Source organism: Ammospiza nelsoni, chromosome 26 (genome assembly GCF_027579445.1).
Source record: "Ammospiza nelsoni isolate bAmmNel1 chromosome 26, bAmmNel1.pri, whole genome shotgun sequence".
NCBI lineage: Eukaryota > Metazoa > Chordata > Aves > Passeriformes > Passerellidae > Ammospiza > Ammospiza nelsoni.
This window is the reverse complement of record NC_080658.1, coordinates 3,155,470-3,175,779: the sequence shown is the minus strand read 5'-3', so window position 1 is coordinate 3,175,779 and position 20,310 is coordinate 3,155,470. Positions and strand designations below refer to the sequence as shown.

The 20,310-nt window shown below is 51.7% G+C and overlaps 2 protein-coding genes across 8 annotated transcripts in view; one reads left to right on the top strand and one right to left on the bottom strand.

Annotated features, from left to right (window-relative positions):
• The window catches only part of ATP6V0A1 (ATPase H+ transporting V0 subunit a1), a 31,428-nt gene extending 29,347 nt beyond the window's left edge, over positions 1 to 2,081 (bottom strand). For 3 of the 7 annotated variants that reach the window (XM_059489176.1, XM_059489174.1, XM_059489175.1), the window contains exons 1-4: positions 1,996 to 2,067; positions 1,679 to 1,820; positions 1,506 to 1,584; positions 463 to 560 (exon numbers count right to left, since the gene is read on the bottom strand). In XM_059489176.1, coding sequence (XP_059345159.1) covers positions 463 to 560; positions 1,506 to 1,584; positions 1,679 to 1,795 — 294 coding nt within the window. In that variant the 5' untranslated portion in view covers positions 1,796 to 1,820; positions 1,996 to 2,067. Of the gene's footprint in view, positions 1 to 462; positions 561 to 1,505; positions 1,585 to 1,678; positions 1,821 to 1,995 lie in introns of all 7 variants that reach the window. The other 4 variants (XM_059489171.1, XM_059489172.1, XM_059489173.1 and 1 more) reach the window with 2 other exon arrangements.
• A 2,452-nt stretch (positions 2,082 to 4,533) lies between these two features.
• On the top strand, positions 4,534 to 19,533 carry CAVIN1 (caveolae associated protein 1). The gene is made up of 2 exons (XM_059489252.1): positions 4,534 to 5,101; positions 17,194 to 19,533. Exons 1-2 carry the CDS (start codon positions 4,682 to 4,684, stop codon positions 17,857 to 17,859), a joined length of 1,086 nt encoding a protein of 361 aa, XP_059345235.1. The 5' UTR covers positions 4,534 to 4,681; the 3' UTR covers positions 17,860 to 19,533.
• Positions 19,534 to 20,310: the final 777 nt, after the last annotated feature.

Genomic DNA, 20,310 nt, shown 5'->3' with positions numbered 1-20,310 from the left:
TGCTGTTCAGCCTGTCAGCACACAGAGGCAAGTGAGATGTTTCACATCTCCACCCAATTTCCATTTTACAGGTTTTACAGGATTTACAGGTGCATGTCCAGCCTGCTGTGGCACAGATCCACATCTGCCACATCTGCAGACTTCTCACACTCAGCCAGACTTTTATGGACTGGATTGATAGAGCTTCTTCAAATCAATAAAACTGTGATAAACTTTATGACACACCACCATAAACCATGTGGTTCCAGCAGGTTTTGGCTCATTTCAGTGGTGAAATTCCTACTGAGGACTCTCAGTTCTGTATTTGGACAAAGGTGAGCTGGCAGAACTGCTTTCAGAGACAGCTGGAGACTGAGTTAATGCCCCCCTGCCACTAAATCCTGCAACTATCAACCCATAGAGACAATTTCTCCCATTTCCATCCAGAATCAAATACCAGTTTAAGTCTTATCACATCATTACCTCCAGGTCAATCATGTCACGTGGAAAAGGCACCTCTGGGTTTTCACCAGTGTCCATGATTGGAATATTTGCCTTTTTAATCTCCTTCTCCACAAATCCTGCAGAGAAGCATTTAAAGTGTTAATTACAGATATTTCAGTGACAAACACTTCCCCCAAACTGCACCTGGCCCCAGCAGCAGCTGATTCCTTCACCTCCTATTCCAAGGTGTGTTTTGGCCAGAGTTATCTTTCCAGAGGTGGAGCCCTGCCTGTGCCCTCATCCCTGTGAAAAAATGTGTATTTTATGATTGGCTTTTCATAAATATTCATAAATATTAAAATGAGTATTATATATGTTATGTCAGAAAGTTATGCTGTACTAATTTTTCTAAGTAGTGCATTAAATATAGTTTTAGGTTATAACATAATGTTAAAATAAAAACTATGTATGTGGGATATTTTTTTAAAGAACAGAATGAGGAACTTGCATCAGATAGCAGCCAGAGGACACCTAAATCTTTCAGAGAAAGAGAATTTATTGCTGCCTTAGCAGAAGAAATGAACTTCTTCCCACCTTGCTCAGCCCTGAAGACACCTTAGGATTCAGAGGAAGAAGCTGGCACTGACCAGACAGAATCCTGTGTTTGAATGGAATTTATGCATCATGGATGAGGTGTATGAATATGCAACAGGCTGTTGTTTTTAAGGGTTAATCCTCTGTTAATGTGGATCCTTTTTTGGGCTTATTTTGCCCAGAAAAGGTACCTGGACTGTCTGAACCTCTTTGTTTCTATTGTCTCATATTGTCCTAATCCAAACTGTCCAAATTTTATTATCCTAATTATATTGCTATGTTTAAAACCATTTTATTACTATTAAACTTTTAAAATTTTAAAAACAAGCGATTGGCGTTTTTAACACCCCTCTGCTCTGCTCCAAACGTTGCCCGCAGCTTCAGCCTGCCTTCCCTGGGTTTTTTTTTTTTTTTTTTTTAAATTTATTTTTATTTTTTTAACCAAAAGCTGCAGCGTCAGAGCCACATCCACCCCAGCGGGAACGTACGGAGCTTTCGGTCCATCTCCTCGCACCGCCGGACCTCATTGACGAATTTTCGGTGGAACACGTTCACGTCGGGGTTCAGCTGCAGGGAGAGACACGGCACTGAGCCAACGCCCGCCGCACCGGGCCCGCTCCCGGGGCTCTCCCGGTGCTCCCACCGCCCCGGGGACACTCACATCACGGAACTGGACCTTGCCCAGCTCGCCCAGCTCGCTGACACAGCAATAGGCGGCCTCGGACTGCAGGAACAGCTGCGCCAGGGTCATCTCCTCGCTGCGGAACAGCTCCCCCATGGCGGCGCCGCTCCGGCCGCGGCCTCTGCGGAGATGGAGCCGTGAGAACCGGGCCGGGGGGACGGAGCGAGGCCTTCCCGCCCCCGCCGCCGCGCCACAGCCCGGCTGCACCGGGAGCCCGGCGCGGTGTCCGCACCCCATCCAGTCTCATCCCGTTCCCATCATATCCAGCCCCGTTCCGTCCCGTTCCCCGCCATTACCTGCCGCCGCTCCCGCTGTCGCTACCGCCGCTGCCGCCGCCTGACCCGAGCCGGCTCCCGTCCCCGCGTCACGCGCACGTCTCCTGGCGACCGCGTGCTGCCCCGCCCCGGAAGTGATGATAGAGGCGGTGCATCGCCTCCCGGGGGTGACGTCATGAGCTGCGTGGTGACGTCACGGTGTAAAAAAGCCAATCTCTTGTTTTTAGAATTTTAAAAGTTTAATTGTAATAAAATGGTTATTTAGTAATAGTAATAGTAATATAATTAGAGTAATGATAATTTGGACAATTTGAATTAGGACAATATGAGACAATAAAAACAAAGAGTTATGGACAGTCCAGGTACCTCTTTCTGGGCAAAATAAGCCCAAAAAAGGACCGACGTTAACAAAGGATTAACCCTTAAAAGCAATAGCCTGTTGTATATTCATACATCTCATAGATGATGCATAGATTCCATTCAAACACAGGATTCTGTCTGGGCAGTGTCAACTTCTTCCTCTTAATCCTAATGGCATCACCCAGCCCATCTAGGTGGGAAGAAGTTAATTTCTTCTGATAATGGAGCAATAAATTCTCTTTCTCTGAAAGACTCAGGTGTCCTGTGGCTGCTATCTTGGTGTGAGTCCTTTCTTTAGAAAAAAGAGTATCTTCCATAGCATAGTTTATTTTAACATTTTGTTATAACCTAAAACTATATTTAACACACTAGTTTAAAAAATTAATACAGCAAAATTTTCTAAGATAACACATATCATATTCATTTTAATATTTGCCAAAAGCCAATGATAAAACACACATTTTTCACACTGCTGAGGGGGCCCAGGGTGCAATCCTGTGATCCCAGAGCCAGCAGGCCCAGGGCAGTGGGGACAGCGAGGTCATGGGGCAGGGACACAGCAGGGAAAGTGCTGACTGCTGTGGGCATTGTCAGTGAACAATGGCCCTCTGCATCCGTGGGATGTCGGGGTTGCCCAGTTGGATCATTCCTGGCAGGAGCCCAGTGGCAAAGGCTGAGAGCAGGCCGGGCCTGGCAGGAGTGCTGAGGGTGAATGCCCCTTGTAAAAGAATGAGGGGAGCTGCCACCTTGCCAGTGTGCCCACAGCCTTCCCAAATGGCAGCCCTGGCCGTGGGCACTTGGTTCCCTCTGGCTGAGCCAACCCCAGAACCAGAGAAAGGTCTGGCCCAGGGTCACTCCCAAGATCTGAACTTTTCCTTCTCCACATTCCTGGCGTGTTCAGCTGGCTTGTTGCAAGGCCTGGTGGCACCTCCCACGTGCCACCCTGTTTTGAATAGTTTAGGGTTTTTGCCACGAAATCCACGAGTAATTTGGGCTTTGTTTACAAGCAGTGTCCCTGCATTTAAAGTCTGGTGACAGGACCTGCAGAGGGCTCGAGGATTGCAGAGCTGGGAGAGCTCCTTTAGGGGAGCCTGCTGTTTGCCAGGCAGTGGCAAAGGCTGAGAGCAGGAATGCTGAGGGTGAATACCCCTTGTCAAAGCTGCCACCTTGCCAGTGTGCCCAGAGCCTTCCCAAATGGCAGCCCTGGCCATGGGCACTTGGTTCCCTCTGGCTGAGCCAACCCCAGAACCAGAACCAGGGTCACTCCCAAGATCTGAACTTTCCTTCTCCACATTCCTGGCACGTTCAGCTGAGTTGTTGCAAGGTCTGTGGTGGCACCTCCCACATTTTGAATAATTTAGGGATTTTACCACTAAATCCACGAGTAATTCGGGCTTTGTTTACAAGCAGTGCCCCACATTTAAATTTGGTTTTTCTCGTGACAGGACCTGCAGAGGGCTCGAAGATTGCAGAGCTGGGAGAGCTCCTTTAGGGGGAGTGCCCAGCTGCTTAACTCCAGGAGGGAATTATCCTTCTCTGAGTTAAATCTGTGTGGAGATTTTTAACTCAGAGAAGTTAAATCTCCACACAGATTGGATATCTGTTGCACCCTGCATGTACCATGCATGTACATGGGAGGGGGCATTCCTAAGATATAGACTTGTATCTTCGATTCCTGTCCGCTTTTCATGCTGTTACTACTGAATTCAAATTGTGACATTTCTTTAAAATACTGAAATTCTGGTTCTCATAGTCCTGAAAAAAAAAAACCCCAAACCTAAGTACTGGGAGAAGGTTTGAGCTTCCAGCTGAACTTCAGCATGTGCAGTTGTTTAAACCTTAAAAAAGTTGTTTAAAGCCTTCAGTGCACACAGCTGTGCCCAGATGGGGCTGCTTGCTTCCCACTCTCTTCCTAGCAGCTTCCCGAGCCGTTCACTAAAGGATTTTGTTTTTTCCTCCTGTTGCTTCAGCGCCTTCAGACTGAGAGTAAAGCAGGGGCGGCTGCAGTTCCAGAGCTTCGCATTCCTGGCTGAGCCGTGCTTGTGTTTGCATGCAGAGCCCTCGTCTCCCCTCCAACTATTTTAATCATTTCAAAAGGGTGGGTCAAGCAGGCATTTGGCAGCGGCTCCTTTTCTATAGCTGAGGTGGAGTCAGCCAATGACCTGCTGCAAGGCTGGAAAATTTTGCAGGGCAGTTCCACTGGCCGGCCGTGCGGGGCTGTGCCATTTGGATTTCAGCACAGCCTCTCGCTCGCTGCTCTCCCCATTCCTGGCTGCTCTCCCAGCTCGGAGTTCAGCCCAGCCTCGGGCTCAGCTTTCCCTGCTCTCTCCCTGCACTGACAGACACCATGGAGGACACCACCTTGCAGATCATCGAGCCGCCCACCGTTTCTGAGACCTCGGAGGAGCAGGCGCCCGAGGAGCCCATCAAACCCGACCAGATCAACGGCGTGATGGTGCTGACCCTGCTGGACAAGATCATCGGGGCCGTGGATCAGATCCAGCTGACCCAAACGCAGCTGGAGGAGAGGCAGCAGGAGATGGATAGCGCCGTGACCAGCATCCAGGGAGAGCTGACCAAGCTGACCAAGGCACACACCACCACCAGCAACACCGTCAACAAGATGCTGGAGAAGGTGCGCAAGGTGAGCGTCAACGTGAAGACCGTCAGGCAGAACCTGGAGAAGCAAGCCGGGCAGATCAAGAAGCTGGAGGCCAACGAAGCGGAGCTCCTGAAGCGCAGGAACTTCAAAGTCATGATCTATCAGGTAAGGAAAGTGTTTCATGATGTCTTTCCATCCTGTTAGTGGGTGTTTTCTTTGCTGAGGGTCCCGTCACGCTGCATGTTCTCCCAAACTCCCCAAATTTTCTGGCAGCCCAAGATGAGGCGCGTCCCCTGTCACCTCATTTGTGGTTTAACATTTGCTGCATGTCCTAAGACGAAGTTTGACAGAATTGTCCCATTTAACAGGAGTTTTAATGCAGATAGGGATCAATCCTGAGTTCCCACCCCTCAGAACTCGCTGCAACGGGCCAGAATATCAAAATAACCTGATTTAACTGCTTAGCTCAATAAAGAGCAATAGTGCTCTGGGATCTAGAAGGGGGTGTTGGAAATCCATCTGCCAACGTGCCTTCTACCAAGAGACACCATGTGTGTGGCTACGTGGAGACCGATGATATTTCAAATTTGTGACATGCATCTAGTAACAAGTGATAGTAACCCCAGCCTCAGGGTTAATCTGTCCAGCCAGGGCAGATAGAGCTGTCAGACAAAATCCAGCCCAGCCCCCTGAGTGCTCGGGGTGGCCTTTGCTGAGGGCTTGTACAATTCCCATCTTCTTTCTTCTGCATCCTGCAAGCCTTGAGCCTCCTTGTTGTTTGGTCTCAATAACAGGTTTGGTTTGCTTGATGTTCACCTCCTTGCACTAAGTGTTGGAGTTTTCATTTAACATTAAACAAGGAGAGAGAGAGATGAATGTGATTCTACAGGTTTCCTGCCTGGAGTTAGTTTTCTGCATCAGAGCAAACTCTCTATTGGGACAGGGGAGAAAAGTGGGTGAAACAGTTAATGCTGCAGTTGAAAGCTCTGGGTTAATAATAGCCAGTGCTAGGAACAAATGGAGAAGCTTCGAGTGCTGATCATGGGAAGAGAGAGAAAAAAAGCAGAATAAAAGGGAGAATGGTCCTTTCTGTGAGGTTTGAGGGCGAGTGGCTCATGACAGGCTCAGAGGTCAGACATGTACCTGTGGGACTTCTTGTTGTTTATCACGACTGAAAGACTCAGATCATACAGGAAACACAACCAGCTATAGCCAGATATGTGTGTGTGGATTTATTACAAGCCTTTTGTATCAATCTATCCGTGGAAAAATAAAATAGAAGCCACGACCACTGCAAAATGAGAGGAGTGGAGGGAATTGTTTAAACATAACATTCCATGTCAGTTACGGAAATAGGTAGGAAGTTGGCAAGGTTCAAGGTCCTTGGGAAGCATCCCAAACATCTGCAGGTTAGTGTTTCATGAGCAGTTTGTGTTGGTTTGCTGTGCCTTATTGAAACTGAGCGGAGTTTCTTTAGGAATATGAAAAAGCAATCCTGTTTCTAAAAGTTTGGGGCCTGTCCCTGCTGCTGTGGTGAGGACAGGGCAGCCTTGGAAAGAGTCCTTTGGCCAGGGGCTGTGCCAGGGGCTTGAGGAATCATGGAGGTATTAGGGGAAGAAATGCTTTGGGATTTGGGATGATTTCCCAGCATGGAATTTAGTGTGATTTGAATGTCACAGAGCACAGGTGAGGAGTTCTCCAAGGTTTGCACCATGTGAAATGGATCTGTTTGTGCCCTCATGGACGTGCCGGCACTTCCATGGGAGTGGAGCACACCCAGCCCTGGAGGGAAATCATGGGGTCCACCCTGGGGTTAACTGAGCCATTCACTGTGCTTCCCTAACCGTGTCTACACTTAAAACCAAATAATTACAAAATAACCCTCTAATTCCTTGTCTCACTCCTCAGACCCTCACCTACCAAAGTGTCTGTGGGGTATTTTACTGGTCGTGTCATTAATTCTGCGGTGCTGAGCACATTATTGCTCCTCTCTGACTCAGGGAAAGCTGCTTTCCCAAGCTGGGGGTGACTCCTGTGTGTTTCCAGTTGCTGTGGCAAAAAGTCCAGAGACTTATTAGTCTTTTCTTTTGGAGAACAAGACATAAACTCATCCTTGGGGATGTAAAATTTCCACAATTTTTTACAGCAGCGCGAGAGATCCGAGCAGAGCAAGAGTCCTGCTCTAATAGGGTTCCATATTGCACAGTTCTGCAGCTGGATGAAGTAAAAGAGGTAAAGATAAATGAGCTCTTTGCTGGTTCTTGATGTTTGATTATTCTCTCAGCATTGAGTCCTGAGGTCTCAGCCATTGTGGAGGGATTATTTTGGGAGTGCAAATAAGAAGTTTTTGCACCTCGGAGGGAAGCCAGACTGCCTGTGAGAATGGTGTTGTTCTTGCTGTAGATTAGCAGGGGATGAAAACCAAATTTTTATCAGGGAAAGTCTGACCTGTGGCATGATCCTGAGCATATCTGCTGGGGTGGTTTCAAAATTTGGGGGAGAAAATGCAGGGCTGGACGTCACTCCCATTGCCTGGCTGACAGGAGGTATTGAGCAGAACATTTACAGGCATCACTCTCACTCCCATCCACGTTTGTGTTTTCACACTTGCTTACCCTCTTTGAGCTGATTTTGCCAGCAGCTGATCTGATTTCTCTGAATTATAGTTTTTGTATAGACTTAATATAGGGAATTAAATCAATTATTTAGAATAAAACTCGAAAACAACCATACCCCTCCAAATTGCCCCAACTTTCTCTTTTGAAAACTTGCTGAGCCAAAGCAGAGGTGACAGTTTTGACAGGCCAGTGTGTACACTGACATTCAGTGCAGAATTTACCTTCCTAAAAAGTCTGATGTCAGTGAGTGCCTGCACTGCTCAGCAGCATCAGAGCTTCCTTTGTGCCTCTGTCCCAGCTCCTCTCTTTCAGAGAAATCAGGGCACCAAAAAATTCCATGAGAGTGGTTGCTAATAAAAACAAACTAAAGTGACTTCATCCCAAATCTCCTGGTTTTGGGATCCTCAACATGGGGCTGGTTACTGCAGTTCATGGTTAAATAATGGATGTCCTGTGCAAGCAGCCACTGCTCTGAAACCAGACTTTGTGAGAGCTGGAGAGCAGCACGTGGCAGTTTATGTAAGCTTGGCATTTCCCTCCAAACTGTTTTTTTGACAATTAAACTTATTCCTGCAAATGCCAGAGGCCGATTTTGTTACAGCTGGACAAACCCCTGCAGCACTCAGCACGCACACCGAGTATTGAATTTCTGAAGCGTGCTGGTCCTTTATTTTGAGGCTGGTGTGGGCTGAGCTCTGGGGATGTTTTTGTTGGGAAAAGCTGCAGTGTTTAATTGCAGTGTTTTTGTTGGGAAGAGCAGCTTTGTCTGAGGGGTGTGAGTGTGTGCTCCCCACGCTGCCCTCATGGGAGGCTCCCTTGGGGCTCATCTGCTCTTCTGGGGGTTTTGGTGGCTGCTCTGAGCTGTGTGAGATGTGAGTTTCCGTGGGAAGGGCTGTGCTGTTGGGTGGGACCTGGATGCCAGCCATGCAGCGTTGGGTGGGTAGGGCTGGGCAGGGAAATATAAATAGCCCAGCCTGGCTTTGTGCTGGCGTGGGCCTTATACGGATGGGAGACTGCACACGGAGACAAGGAGGGGGCAGATCTCAAACCCACTCATTAATGTGGCAGATTCAGAGCTGAGCAGCCTCAGTTTTGGGTCTGTGCTACTCAAAAGAGTGTGGGAAAAAGAGATAAGCTCAGGGAGCTGAGGAGCAGCACAGGGCAAGGACCCCAGGGCATACAAACCCACTGCCCCCGGGCTACAGCTTTTCTCCGCTGCCCAAACAGAATGGCAGCTTCCCTGAGCCATGGTTTTGTTTCAAATTAATCATTCAGAAACTCATTCATGATGAGTTTAATGGCAGTGGAGCATTGACAAGAGCCAGGAAGATGCACAGCCCTGAGGGACAGCCTGGCTGGGTGAGGTGCCTGCAGTTCAGTGCTGCCTGCCCAGCTCCAGCATTAAAAAGTAAACAGGAATTTCCAAAGCAATTTTGATGACAGCACTGGGATGGGCACAGCACCAGGTATCCAGGTGCTTTTCCTGCAAGACCAGCTGGGTCCACCTGGCTGAGGCTCTCTGTGCTGGAACATCCATCCCTCTTCCCACGGGGAAGGGATTTGCATTGCAGCAGCCACTGTATTCATTTTCTGCTAATACTTTACAATAAAGAGCAGGTTTCAGTCTCACTGCAAATCCAGTCTAAAGCAGCTCCTGTCAGTGCTGCCTCCATTGCAGCACATGAACATCCTGATGTACAAAAATCTTCCACATTCTCTGCATATTATGGAACTATAAGAGATTCAAGATAATAATTCAGAGGAGACTGAGCCTTAAAAAAAGTCAGGATGTTAATAGTTCTGACTCTTAGGATTTCTTTTAGTGCAGATTACCAGTCTACCAGCAGACATCTCTGGAGCATGGATTTCTCTGTTGCAATCTAGTATCAACTGCATTAATATTTCATTGCTCAGCTATTATTTATAAGCAGTTGGTGCCAGAAGTGTTTGCTTTGCTAAAATCCTTTCACCATTATAGTTCCAGGCTGAGCTGTGCAGCCACAAATTGTCTCAGAGCAAAGGGCCAGAGGCTGCCCAGCCTTTGGGATAGGGTTAGATTGGATGAGTAGTGGCTCATGAGAACAAACCCAAGGTAATATCCCTCCTATCACCAATTCCTCCCTCAGGCCTCTCATGTGCACAACAATGACTTATAAACTATTCAGCAACAGGCTTAGCCCTCTTTTATCCCATTTGGCATTGTCCTCTTGATTCTGCAAATCTCCTATAAGTTACAGGACACCTGAAGAATTGTGGGTGCACTGTCCAGCTGTGAGATGGACAAAGAGCAGAAACAAAATGTGCAGTATCAGTAAAGGAAAATCAAATATTTAGAATAAAAAGTCTCAGGATGTTTAGTCTTCAGCTTTATGTGAGGATGCAAATGTCAGTGTCTGCACAGGATCTGTAACACAAACCCCATCTTTGCTGCTTTGCTGTTCAGAGCAGCTCTGGAGTCATCAATCAGCTCAGGCAGATTTATCCTGGAGGAGCAGATCTGAGAGCAAAGCCAGTGGTACAAACAGACTGATAATGGCATCAAAAAATGTTAATGCTGTCAGAGGGGGAAAAAAGCTCCTTTTCACTCTCAATCTATTTACTTCTCTGTTTCCTACAGCTCTCCCTCTCTTCTGACTCACTAAAGGCAAAAGCATTTTTCCAAGCACAGCCTCCTCCTGTCCCCACCCTCCCTCCCTTCCTCTGCACCAGCTCTGGTGCCTGTCCCAAGTGGCTGTTTCTCACAGCTCATGAGGCACATCCAGCTTTTCAGACAGCTTGCAGGACACAGGGTAATTGGATGTGCCTGATAAGTGCCAGGCAAATTGCACAACACCCAGAATTACAGAGGCTGGGAGGACTCTGCTAGGCAGGGAGATGCTACTAGAGAATGAATTATTTATCCCTCTAACATTTACCTAATCCCAACCTGATTTGCTTTCTCCTCTCATATTTTAGACCTTTTTATCTCAGCAGTATTCCTTGGTGACTTCTTACTGCAGGACTCAAAAGTCTCGTCTCTAAGGCTTGAGGCTTCTCTTTTCATGAACCTCTTGGCACTATTGGACACAAACTTTGTCCAACCCTTGGAAGCCAAGAGTCAAGGCCATGCCTGACTTTGCTGTGTCACTGGGTGCAGAGATCTGGGAGCTGCTGGGAATTATCTGGCTCTGCTCTGGGGTAAGGTCAGTACGTGACAAAAGCAGCGGATAGAGATCTGGAGCTGCACCCGCCTGCTTCAATCTATGCAGCCTCTGCACCTCAATCCATAAACACAGGGCTTTAAAATCACCACTCTGGTGGTGTTCACAGGGGTCCCAGGATGAGGGAAGAGATGAGGATCTTGGCTCCATGTTTCAGAAGGCTGATTTATTATTTTATGATATATATTATATTAAAAGAAAATGATATATTGTAATGATACTAAAAGAATAGAAGAAAGGATTTCATCAGAAGGCTTGAGGGGAAAGGAATGGAATGATAATAAAATCTTGTGACTGACCAGAGAGTCTGAGACAGCTGGACTGTGGTTGGCCATTAATTAAAACCAACCACATGAGACCAATCACAGATGCACCTGTTGCATTCCACAGCAGCAGATAACCATTGTTTAAATTTCATTTCTGAGGCCTCTCAGCTTCTTAGAAGAAAAAAATCCTAGCAAAAGGATTCTTCATAAAATATGTCCATGACACACCACCCTTTTTTCATGATCTTACACTTACAAACAAACTCTGAGTTCAGCTACACCGCAGCAAAGGGAGACATGTCCCCAACAGGTGACACTGAAGCCCTGTGATTGTGAGCAGAGTCTGGCCCTGTGGCAGTGGATCCTGTGTCTCCTGGGACCTCCTGAACCAGAGACAGACACTCTTCCACTCACAGACCTTTGCTGACTCTCTTTTCTGTCAAATTCTGCTTCCTGCCTTCTCCCTTGACTAAAACACACCCCTGTGCCTTTTCTCTCTGCCTGTTCTCTGCTAACCCGGATCACTGTTGTTCTCAATCAGATTCCTGGAAGGAACAGGTAAGTGTTTCCATTGTGCTCCCTTTCCCCGGCCATTGAAACAGAGTTTTCCTCATCTTAGCCCGAGAAGATGCCCCGGGTATGCCTTGAGTCTTCGCCAGGGACTGCCCTGTGAGCCCAGCCCGTGGAGACAGGCCCAGGGCAGCAGAAGACACAGGAGGAGGCAGCAGTTTAGGGCTTCATCAGCAGGAAGATCACTCCCTGAAGATCACTCTGAACCTCCTCTGAAGCTCTGGGAGCTGCTGATTCTCAGCCTTTGCTTCTCTCCTGCTTGGGGCTGCCTCAGGCTCTCAGACCTCCAAGGCTGATCCTGCTCTGACTAATGTGCTTGCTGCATGAGCGTGGGTGTGAGGAGCTGGGATTTTCCCTCAGGAGGAGCTGCTGTGTGGCTTGCATGAAAAAGGGCAGGTGGCCAGGGGCAGCTGGCTCTGCTGTGACTGGGCAAATCCCACCTGTTCTCCCTGTGAAACGCAGCCCTGGAGCCTCCTCAGGCTTCTTGTGAGCATTAGATTGTGATTGTGATTGTGATGTGGTTTGAAGTTGTTGTTTTAAACAGGTAAAACAGGCAGAGGGCACAAACAGTGACATAAAACTTCCATAAAACTTCCAGGCAGCCCCTGCAGCATCTCCCATTTCTATCTGGCCACCTTGCTCAGACTCAGGTCCTCCCCACACTGCAGTGATGACTTTAAATGTTGTTCATGTAACATTTATTCCACAGAGGCCACAGTGGCCTCTTGCCTTCGGGTCATTGTGCAGCTGCTGGATAAAACCCCCCAAGCTCCAGCTGCCCTTTGGGGGTCACCCAGCAGTGTTTGCAGCACTGTCCAGTGGGAATGGCCACAGGAATATTCCAAGAGCCAGGTGAGGGTGAATCAAGTCTAGGAATTGTGGTTTCTGCTCAAAGCTGCCAGGGAAAACTCCTTTTTAAGGATAATGTCAGATGTAAGAAAAGCCTCTTTTTTTTTTTTTTGTGATCTAGCAAACTAGCAATTTCAGTCTCCACAGAAAAGGTCTGTTCCACTGGAGAGGAAAGCACAGCCCCTCTGTGCAGGGTATCTGGACACTCCTGAGCCCTGCTGTGTTCAGGGTGCTTCTCAGGCATGCTGTTGTTACTCAGGAATAGCTGAATCCTCCTTCCCATGACACTGCTGGAAGGTCAGCACAAAGCAGTGTCCTCTGGGGCCTGGCACAGCAGAGCAGTTATCATGGAAACGGGAGCAGAACTTGTTCTCTGGCACAGTCTGACCTGACCTGCAGGGCTGTTTGCTGCCCAAGCTCCTCCTGATCCTCCCCCGGGCTCCCCGAGGCCAGGCCCAGGCTGTGCTGCCCGGGGTGGGTGCAGGAGGGGCTGCAGCTCACAAAGTGTTGGCATCAGCCTGATTTGGTCATAGTGGAGCCCAGAAATGCGAGCTGGTCGTTTTCTGCATGTTACTGCTGCAAACATCAACCAAACTTCTCTGTTTGTGCTGTTGCAGTTGTGCAAAAATAACGGAGTGAAATGAATTGCAGATGTGATTTGCATGTGCATGTGAGAACCTTCCATTAAAACCTTCCAACTGGAGAGCAGAGTGCCTGGGAGTGCTGGGACTCGGTTCCTTACACACTGACTGGGAATGCAGCTCAGCTCTGCGTCTCCTTGGCCTTTTTATAGGCCAGGGGAAGTGTTTACGTGTGTTGTAGCAACCAGGCTGGTGTCCATGGCCGTGGGCTGCGGGTGACTCACTGCCAGGGAACTCGAAAACAATGTCAGATAAAAGCAAAGCCCACTCAGGGGAGAGGCTGCTGAGGATCCGACAGCTCGGGGCTGTTTGAAGTAGGAGGACACAGAGCAGCTGGCAGCCAGCTGCCCTTGGGGCCCCTCTGGGTGCCCACAAACTCCACAGATGGACAGGCCCAGTGCCAGGGAGCTTCCCAAAGCACAGCTCATCCCAGGAGCTCTGTGCTGCAGGGATAATGCAGGCTCCATGTCCCTGTCCTGCTGCTGGGTGCAGCTCTGCACTGTACACGGAGTTTGCTGCTGCTGGTAACAAAATCTGCTGAAAAATGTTGTTTACTCGCTGTCCTTGTGCCAGTTGGATGCGAGCAGAGAGGACAGGACTGGTTTGGGACTCTGCTGATTGGGAGCCAGGTTTTGAACACCCCAACAGGCTGGGATGCCAAGACCCAGGATTTCGGACTCGCCCACTTCAGGATCGGTGTTTTCTGAGTAAAAATAGAATGCCTGGTGTTAAAAATGTGGCTCAACCGGATGAGTCATGAGTAAAATGAGGTGCAGAGAGCATAGTGCCTTGCTTGGACAGAGCAGGGATTTGTGCAGCAGCCAGCCATGGGCCTGGGATGGTTCCTGATTGTTTCAGTCACGTCCCATTATCCTCCATGCCTGTGTCTGCAGGCACATCCTGCCCACACCAGGCAGTTCCACTTCTCCTTCTCCACTGGAGAAACCTCCTGGGCAGGTTCTTGGTGGGCTTTGGGCAGTGCCTGGGTGCAGGTACATGCAAGGGATGCTCAGCAGAATGGGCTGGTCCCCACTAGGATGTGCCAGAGCTGTGGATGTTCTCACAGCAGCTGTGCTGTGCCTGAACCCACAGCGATGCTCCCTGAATGCAGGTGAGCTTGGACTCTGGGGACTGTCCCTTTGCACACTGCTGAAAACCCTCCAGTGATCCCCCAGCTGGTTAAATACTGGTCAGACCAGCAATCAGTGAGGAAGAGGTGGCCTGAGGGTGGGAAATGCAGGAATTATACCTAGGGGAGAGAGAAACCAGGAGCAGGACATGAAGGGTTTCCCAAACACAGCTGGAGAAAAGCTCTTGGAAACAATCCCAAGGGAGGAGGCTGGGATCCTCACCATGGGAAGGGCTGTGCTCCCTCTGTGCCTCCTGACAGAGGCACCAGCAGAGCTGTGAGCACTGCCAGGCTGGGGCTGGGCTCTGGGGATGGAGCAGGGCTGGCAGAGTGGGAAAAGGGAGAGTTGCTGCTCTCTAGGGGAAGTGCAGGGTTTGGGAGAGCTGCAGGCACCCCAAGAGGGGTTGTTGCTCCCACTGTGCCATGCACCCAAAGCTGCTGCTGGCCATGTCTTTGTGGCTGTGAGGGAAGAGCTGCAGGATGCTGCTGAGGCTGGATGGGAGCACTGCTGGCCCAGCCCATCCCATCCCATCAGAAAATTCAGTCAAAAGCAGGATATACTGGTGTAGCACAAGGAAAGGTGAGGAAAAGTTGTTATTTATGTGACAGACGTGGAGGTTTGAGGTGTGTTTCTTGCTGCAAACACATATTCTGGAGCTCACAAGGGGCCGATAGGATCAGGGTTTGCAGGATATGGCCCATTTCCAGGGACAGCTGTGCCAGGCAAGAGGGGGATGCCTTTGTTCTGGCTCATTGTGTTGCCTCAGAGGGAAGGAAGTGGCTGGAGTTCCTGATGTTCTGCTGGCTGGGCAGGGTCCCTGGAATTTTCTGGGATTGCTCTGGCAGGTGTTGTTGTGGAGAACAGGATCCCTGCCTTCCCCCTGATGTGGGTTTGCCCTGGGCTGACCTGGCCCTCTGGAGAGTGTGTGTATTGTTTTCTGCTGAAATGGCTCATCAAATGAAGAAAACACATGTTGGCCACTTCACCTTCATCTCCACAAAGTGTATGAGACCTGACCTGTGATCTGGAGGGTGAAGAGCTTCACCCAGCACCTGAAAACCCAGAATGAAAGCTCTGTGCTTTCACCACAGACACTGCAGCCCGTGCCATCCTCACTAAGCCCAGTGCCCCATGGAGCTGGCTTTCCACTGCTCACAAAAGTTTCTCCAGATGCCCTCGTGCTTCCAGAACTTCATCTGGCCCAAGGAACAGTACCTGTGCTTGGGGAAAAAATGAGAAAGCAGCTGAGAGCATCTGGATTTCACACAGGTGAAGCTGTGCTGGAGTCACGTATTTGATGAGTTGTGTCACTTCTCCAGGGGTGGAAGGGAAGGCAGAGCTGGGGACAGCACAGAGGGCTGGGGACAGCACAGAGGGCTGGGGACAGCACCCTGTCTGCAAGGAGGGCATCTCCAGGAGCTCAGGCCAGAGGCACAGAGCGGCAGTGACCCTGGTGAGGCAGGGCAGTGGTGTGCAGTGGGACAGCACTCCGGGTGAGGGTGTGCACACATGCTGTCCTGTCCTGCTCTGAGCAGGGACCGGGATGTTCTGTCCCAGAACAGCACCAGGAACACCCCTCCTCATGCCTGGGGAATGGCCATTCCCCTGTCCTGGCTCTTGGCACCTTTGTGCAGCTGCTGTGACACGCAGAGCATGGGAGGTGCCACAGCAAAGTCACCCCGGGCACGTCCCCAAGCCAGGGGCAGGCAAATCCCTGCTGGTGTTCCAGGGTTTGCCATGCACTTCAAGCACTTGGGGTGCACCAGGGGCTGCCCCTTGATTTCCAGTGCAGAACTGGAATGCCATCCTTGCTCTGCTCTGCTGCTGCCTGCCCCAGGGCTCAGGATGGCACCTGGCTGTCCTGCTGGCCAGGCTCTTCTCCAAACCTCAGCAAATCCAGCAGCTCAGCATGCTGAGTGCCCGTTCCACACATTGCCCTTTGGCTGCTGCTGGATTCCTGACAGGCTGGTCCTGGCAGCTCCCACCTCTCCCACCCAGCTCTGTAGATTAGAACTGACTGCTTGGGCAATAAATTTCCGAGCGTGAGCTGCAGCCCTGCAGCTGTGAGGCTCTGGACAGTGATGGGCTATTTCCAGCCTGTCCTGGGAACAGAGAGGTGAATCACTGCTATGTGCTGCTCAGATGAAAACCAATTCCACTCCAGACTTGTGCCCCTCTCCCAGGCACATGCTTGTCCTCTGCCACTGGGATCAGGAACTTGGCTGGCTCAGGCTCGTGGAGAAGCTGAATGAATCCAAGTTGAGCTGCGTCTGCTTGCAGACCCGGCTGTGTGAGTTGGGACCACTGGCTCCACTATCTCCAGATATGGACTTGGGCAAATTCTCTAACTTATTCCCCAGTGGAGAAATAGGAAAAACAGGGCAGCCTGCTGCATCCCAAGAGATTCCCAGCCCCACATCTGGATCCTGAGGCCTTGGGAAAGTCTGAGTGCAGCCTGGGGGCAGCCAGGACAGAGTGTGCATGCTGGTGCTGTGGCCAGACTCTCAGCTCTGGCTGTGCCTCTGCAGCCCTGTGCTGTGCCCGGGGTGACAGCTGGACCTGGCCAGGCTGGAGAGCTGAAGACCACTGTCCTGCAGCCAGGGGTGAGGGGCTGTAATGGCCAGTGCAGGATAAAGATGAAACTGGAAGGCACAAGGCTGTGACACAGACAGAGGAAGAAGGGAAAAGGCTCCAGTTTCAGTGCTGGGCTGCCTTTCCTGTACTTCTGGCATCACAGATGAGTTTGGAGCCAGCCTAGGGTGAGCAGAGCTGCTGCCTGAGTCCTGGTACATGCAGGACAGTCCTAAGCAGATCCTCCTCACAATGACTTTATCAGCTGCAGTGAGGGAGGATGAGCCCAGGCCTGAGGTACCTGGGTGTGTTTAGCTGCGTGGAGGCCCATGTGTGGGAGGGAGGGAGGACGGGCTGGCTCCGGGGTTGCCGGTGTCTGTGTGTCTCACTGGCTCCGCTCTGTGTCTTGCAGGATGAAGTGAAGCTCCCATCTAAACTGAGCATCAGCAAGTCCCTAAAGGAAGGTGAAAAGGTGGAGAAGGAAGGTGAGGGTGAGGAGGTCCCCGTGGGTGAGGACCATGCAGAGGAGGACCACATCCAGCTCTCCTCGGATGAGGAGGTGGAGATTGAGGAGATTATCGAAGAGTCGCGGGCAGAACGCATCAAAAGGAGCGGCATGAAAAGGGTGGATGACTTCAAGAAGGCATTCTCAAAGGAGAAGATGGAAAAGACTAAGCTAAAGACCAAGGAAAACCTGGAGAAGACCCGCCACAACTTGGAGAAGACCCGCCACAACCTGGAGAAGAGGATGAACAAACTGGGCACTAAAATTGTGACTAACGAAAGGAGAGAGAAGATGAAGAGCTCTCGGGACAAGCTGAGGAAGTCTTTCACCCCTGACCACACCATCTACGCCAGGTCCAAGACAGCCGTCTACAAAGTGCCACCCTTCACTTTCCACGTCAAGAAAATCAGAGAGGGTGAGGTGGAGGTGAAAGCCACAGAGCTGGTGGAGGTTGGTGGAGAGGAAGGAGAAAATTCAGACCTGATGCGTGGGGAGAGCCCCGACATGCACACCCTGCTGGAGATCACGGAGGAGACCGACGCGGTACTGGTGGACAAGAGTGACAGCGAGTAGGACAGGCTGCAGAGCACGAGGGCTGTGGATGACAGCTGAACACAATATCACTCACATTTCGAGCTCTCCCTGCCCTGGAGCCCCAGGGAAGTGTACACAATGCATCCTCCTTACCCTGCAGAGCCGATGCCGATCCCCTGCCTGCTTTGTACAAGGTGTATTTTATATTTTAGTTTTAGCACATAAACATTAGCAACACGGAACTGTTTTTCTTACACTACTAAATCACCCTCGGAGACCATTCCTGCTGCAGCCTTCTTGCCCCACACCTGAAGATGTGCTTTGAGTGACAGGGCCCTGACCCAGCTGGAGAGTGCTGATCCCAAGAAGCTGTACAGCTGAAAGTTCAAGCGTCCTCCATAAGAAAAACCTGGTGTCAAGAAAGCTTCCTGCAATAGCCCACCAGCCCACACCACCTGCCCCCCAATGCCAGGCTCTGCAGCCATGCCACAGGCAAGAAGACTCCCAGCACCCAACCCGGCTGCTCCTTCGGGGGACCAGAGGAACTGGGATGCAGCTGGGAGGGAAGAGCTGAGCAAATCCTCTCGTTGGGCAGCACGGGGCAAAGCTGAGCTGGCCTGGGGCAGGTGGGGCTGCTCCTCTCTGCCCTCCCAAGGATTGGGTGGCCTTTGCACAAAGCCACCCTGCAGCTGGGGTGTCACACAGCTGGGGCTCACTGCTGCTCCCCGCTGTGCCCTGGGGCTGTGGCAGGAACAGAGCAAGCTGCAGGCTTCCTACACAGGTTAGGGATCTGCCAGACATCCAGGAGGAGTCCCAGGGCAGGGAGCAGCATGCTGGGTCTGCTCCCTCCACACCCACAGTGGTGCTGGCAACAGGCAGCGGGGCCCACACTTGCTGCCCTGGGAGAGGGGGACACCCAGGCAGCGATGCTGGAGCAGCCACCACGGCTAGGGACTTGTTTCCAGAGGGATGTGGGATGCACTGCTGCCATGTGAGGCTCTAGACCATCAGAAAGAGGCCTTGACACCTGCCCAGCACCGGACCTGGAGCATTTCTGAGCATCTGCTTTCTGCAGGTGTCCTGGCACAGCTCAGGCTCATGCCCATGTCCATGTCCTGTGCCTTCCTCCCTGTGTCCTGCTTTCTGCAGCTTCACTCCGTGCCCTGGGTGAGGCAGCAGGAGGGCAGCACACGGTGCCTCGGGGGCTCTGCCTGGCTCAGCCCAGCTTCTCTTACATACTCAGCCCCGCTGCAAGCCCCAGCCTCGCATTCCCCATCCTGCTCCCCCAGCACGAGGCTGCTGCTGCTCACATAACCCAATATATAAACTTGCTTTACTTTTAAAGAATTATTTTCCTTCAAGCAGTGCTGTCCCAGCCTCGGGGTCCTGCCCCAGCTTCCCTCCCCACAGGAGGTGTGAGCGGTCGGTTCCGTGTGCCGGCTGCAGGCAGCCCTGATGAGACACCGGCGGCCCCGAGGCTCCCGGTGCGGGAGGCACCGGGCACCGGCTCTCGGCTGCTGGCGCTTCCCAGCCCCGTGTGAGCCCACAGCTCACCTGCCCTCACACAATCTCCTGCGGGCCCACGGGCCGTTTTTTCCGCGCGGGTTTTCTCTGAGCTGAGGGGCCAGGGCGGCAGAGGCCCCCGGGTGATCCTCGCCTGTCCCTGGCTGTGCCCAGGCAGCAGCGTTGCAATAAAGTCTCTTTTGTAAACCACCAGTGTGAGGCCTGTCCGTGGCACCGGGTGCTGGGGAGGGGCTGATCCCCACAGCACTGCTGTGTGGGGCTGACACGCTGAGCCCCACACGGATCCATCCCCATAGGGATCCATCCCCATAGCACTGCAGTAAGGGCTGACACGCTGAGCCCCACAGGGATCCATCTCCAGAGCTTCAAGGGGATCGATCCCCACAGACCTACAAGGATGATCCCCATAGTCCTATAGGATAGATCCCCCAGTCCTATAGGATCGATCCCCACAGTCCTAGAGCTGATCCTCCCAGTCCTGTAGGACCGATCCCCACAGCCCCACAGGGATTGATCCCCACAGCCCCACAGGGATCCATCCCCACAGTTCTATAGGATCGATCTCCCCAGTCCTATAGGATCAATCCCCTCAGCCCCACAGGGCCGATCCCCCTTTCCCCACGCGGGGGCGCTGCTCCCAGCACGGCGCCCGGGCCCGCCCGGCGAGGCGCGGCCCCTTTAAGAGGCTGCGGCGGCGGCGGCGGCGACCGCGTGACGTCACGGCGCTGCCCGGAACTCAGCTGGGTTTCCCGCACGGCTGTTCCCGGCAGCCGCCCCTCCCCGGCACCCTGCACCGCCTCTGCCTAGCGAAGCCCTGCGGCGGGAGGCGGTGCCATCCGGGAATAGCCGGGGGGGCAGCCCCCTCTCCGCGCGCCGTGACGCGCCACACAACGGCCGCGCTGATTGGCTGTCGGAGGCCTGCCGGGGCGGGGCCGCAGGAACACCGAATCGCCATTGGCAGTGGGA

Excerpts from the sequence above, each read along its gene's own strand:
- CAVIN1 (XM_059489252.1), top strand. The coding sequence starts at position 4,682 with ATGGAGGACACCACCTTGCAGATCATCGAGCCGCCCACCGTTTCTGAG. Across the intron at positions 5,102-17,193 it reads TCAAAGTCATGATCTATCAG|GATGAAGTGAAGCTCCCATC; the intron begins GTAAGGAAAGTG and ends TGTGTCTTGCAG.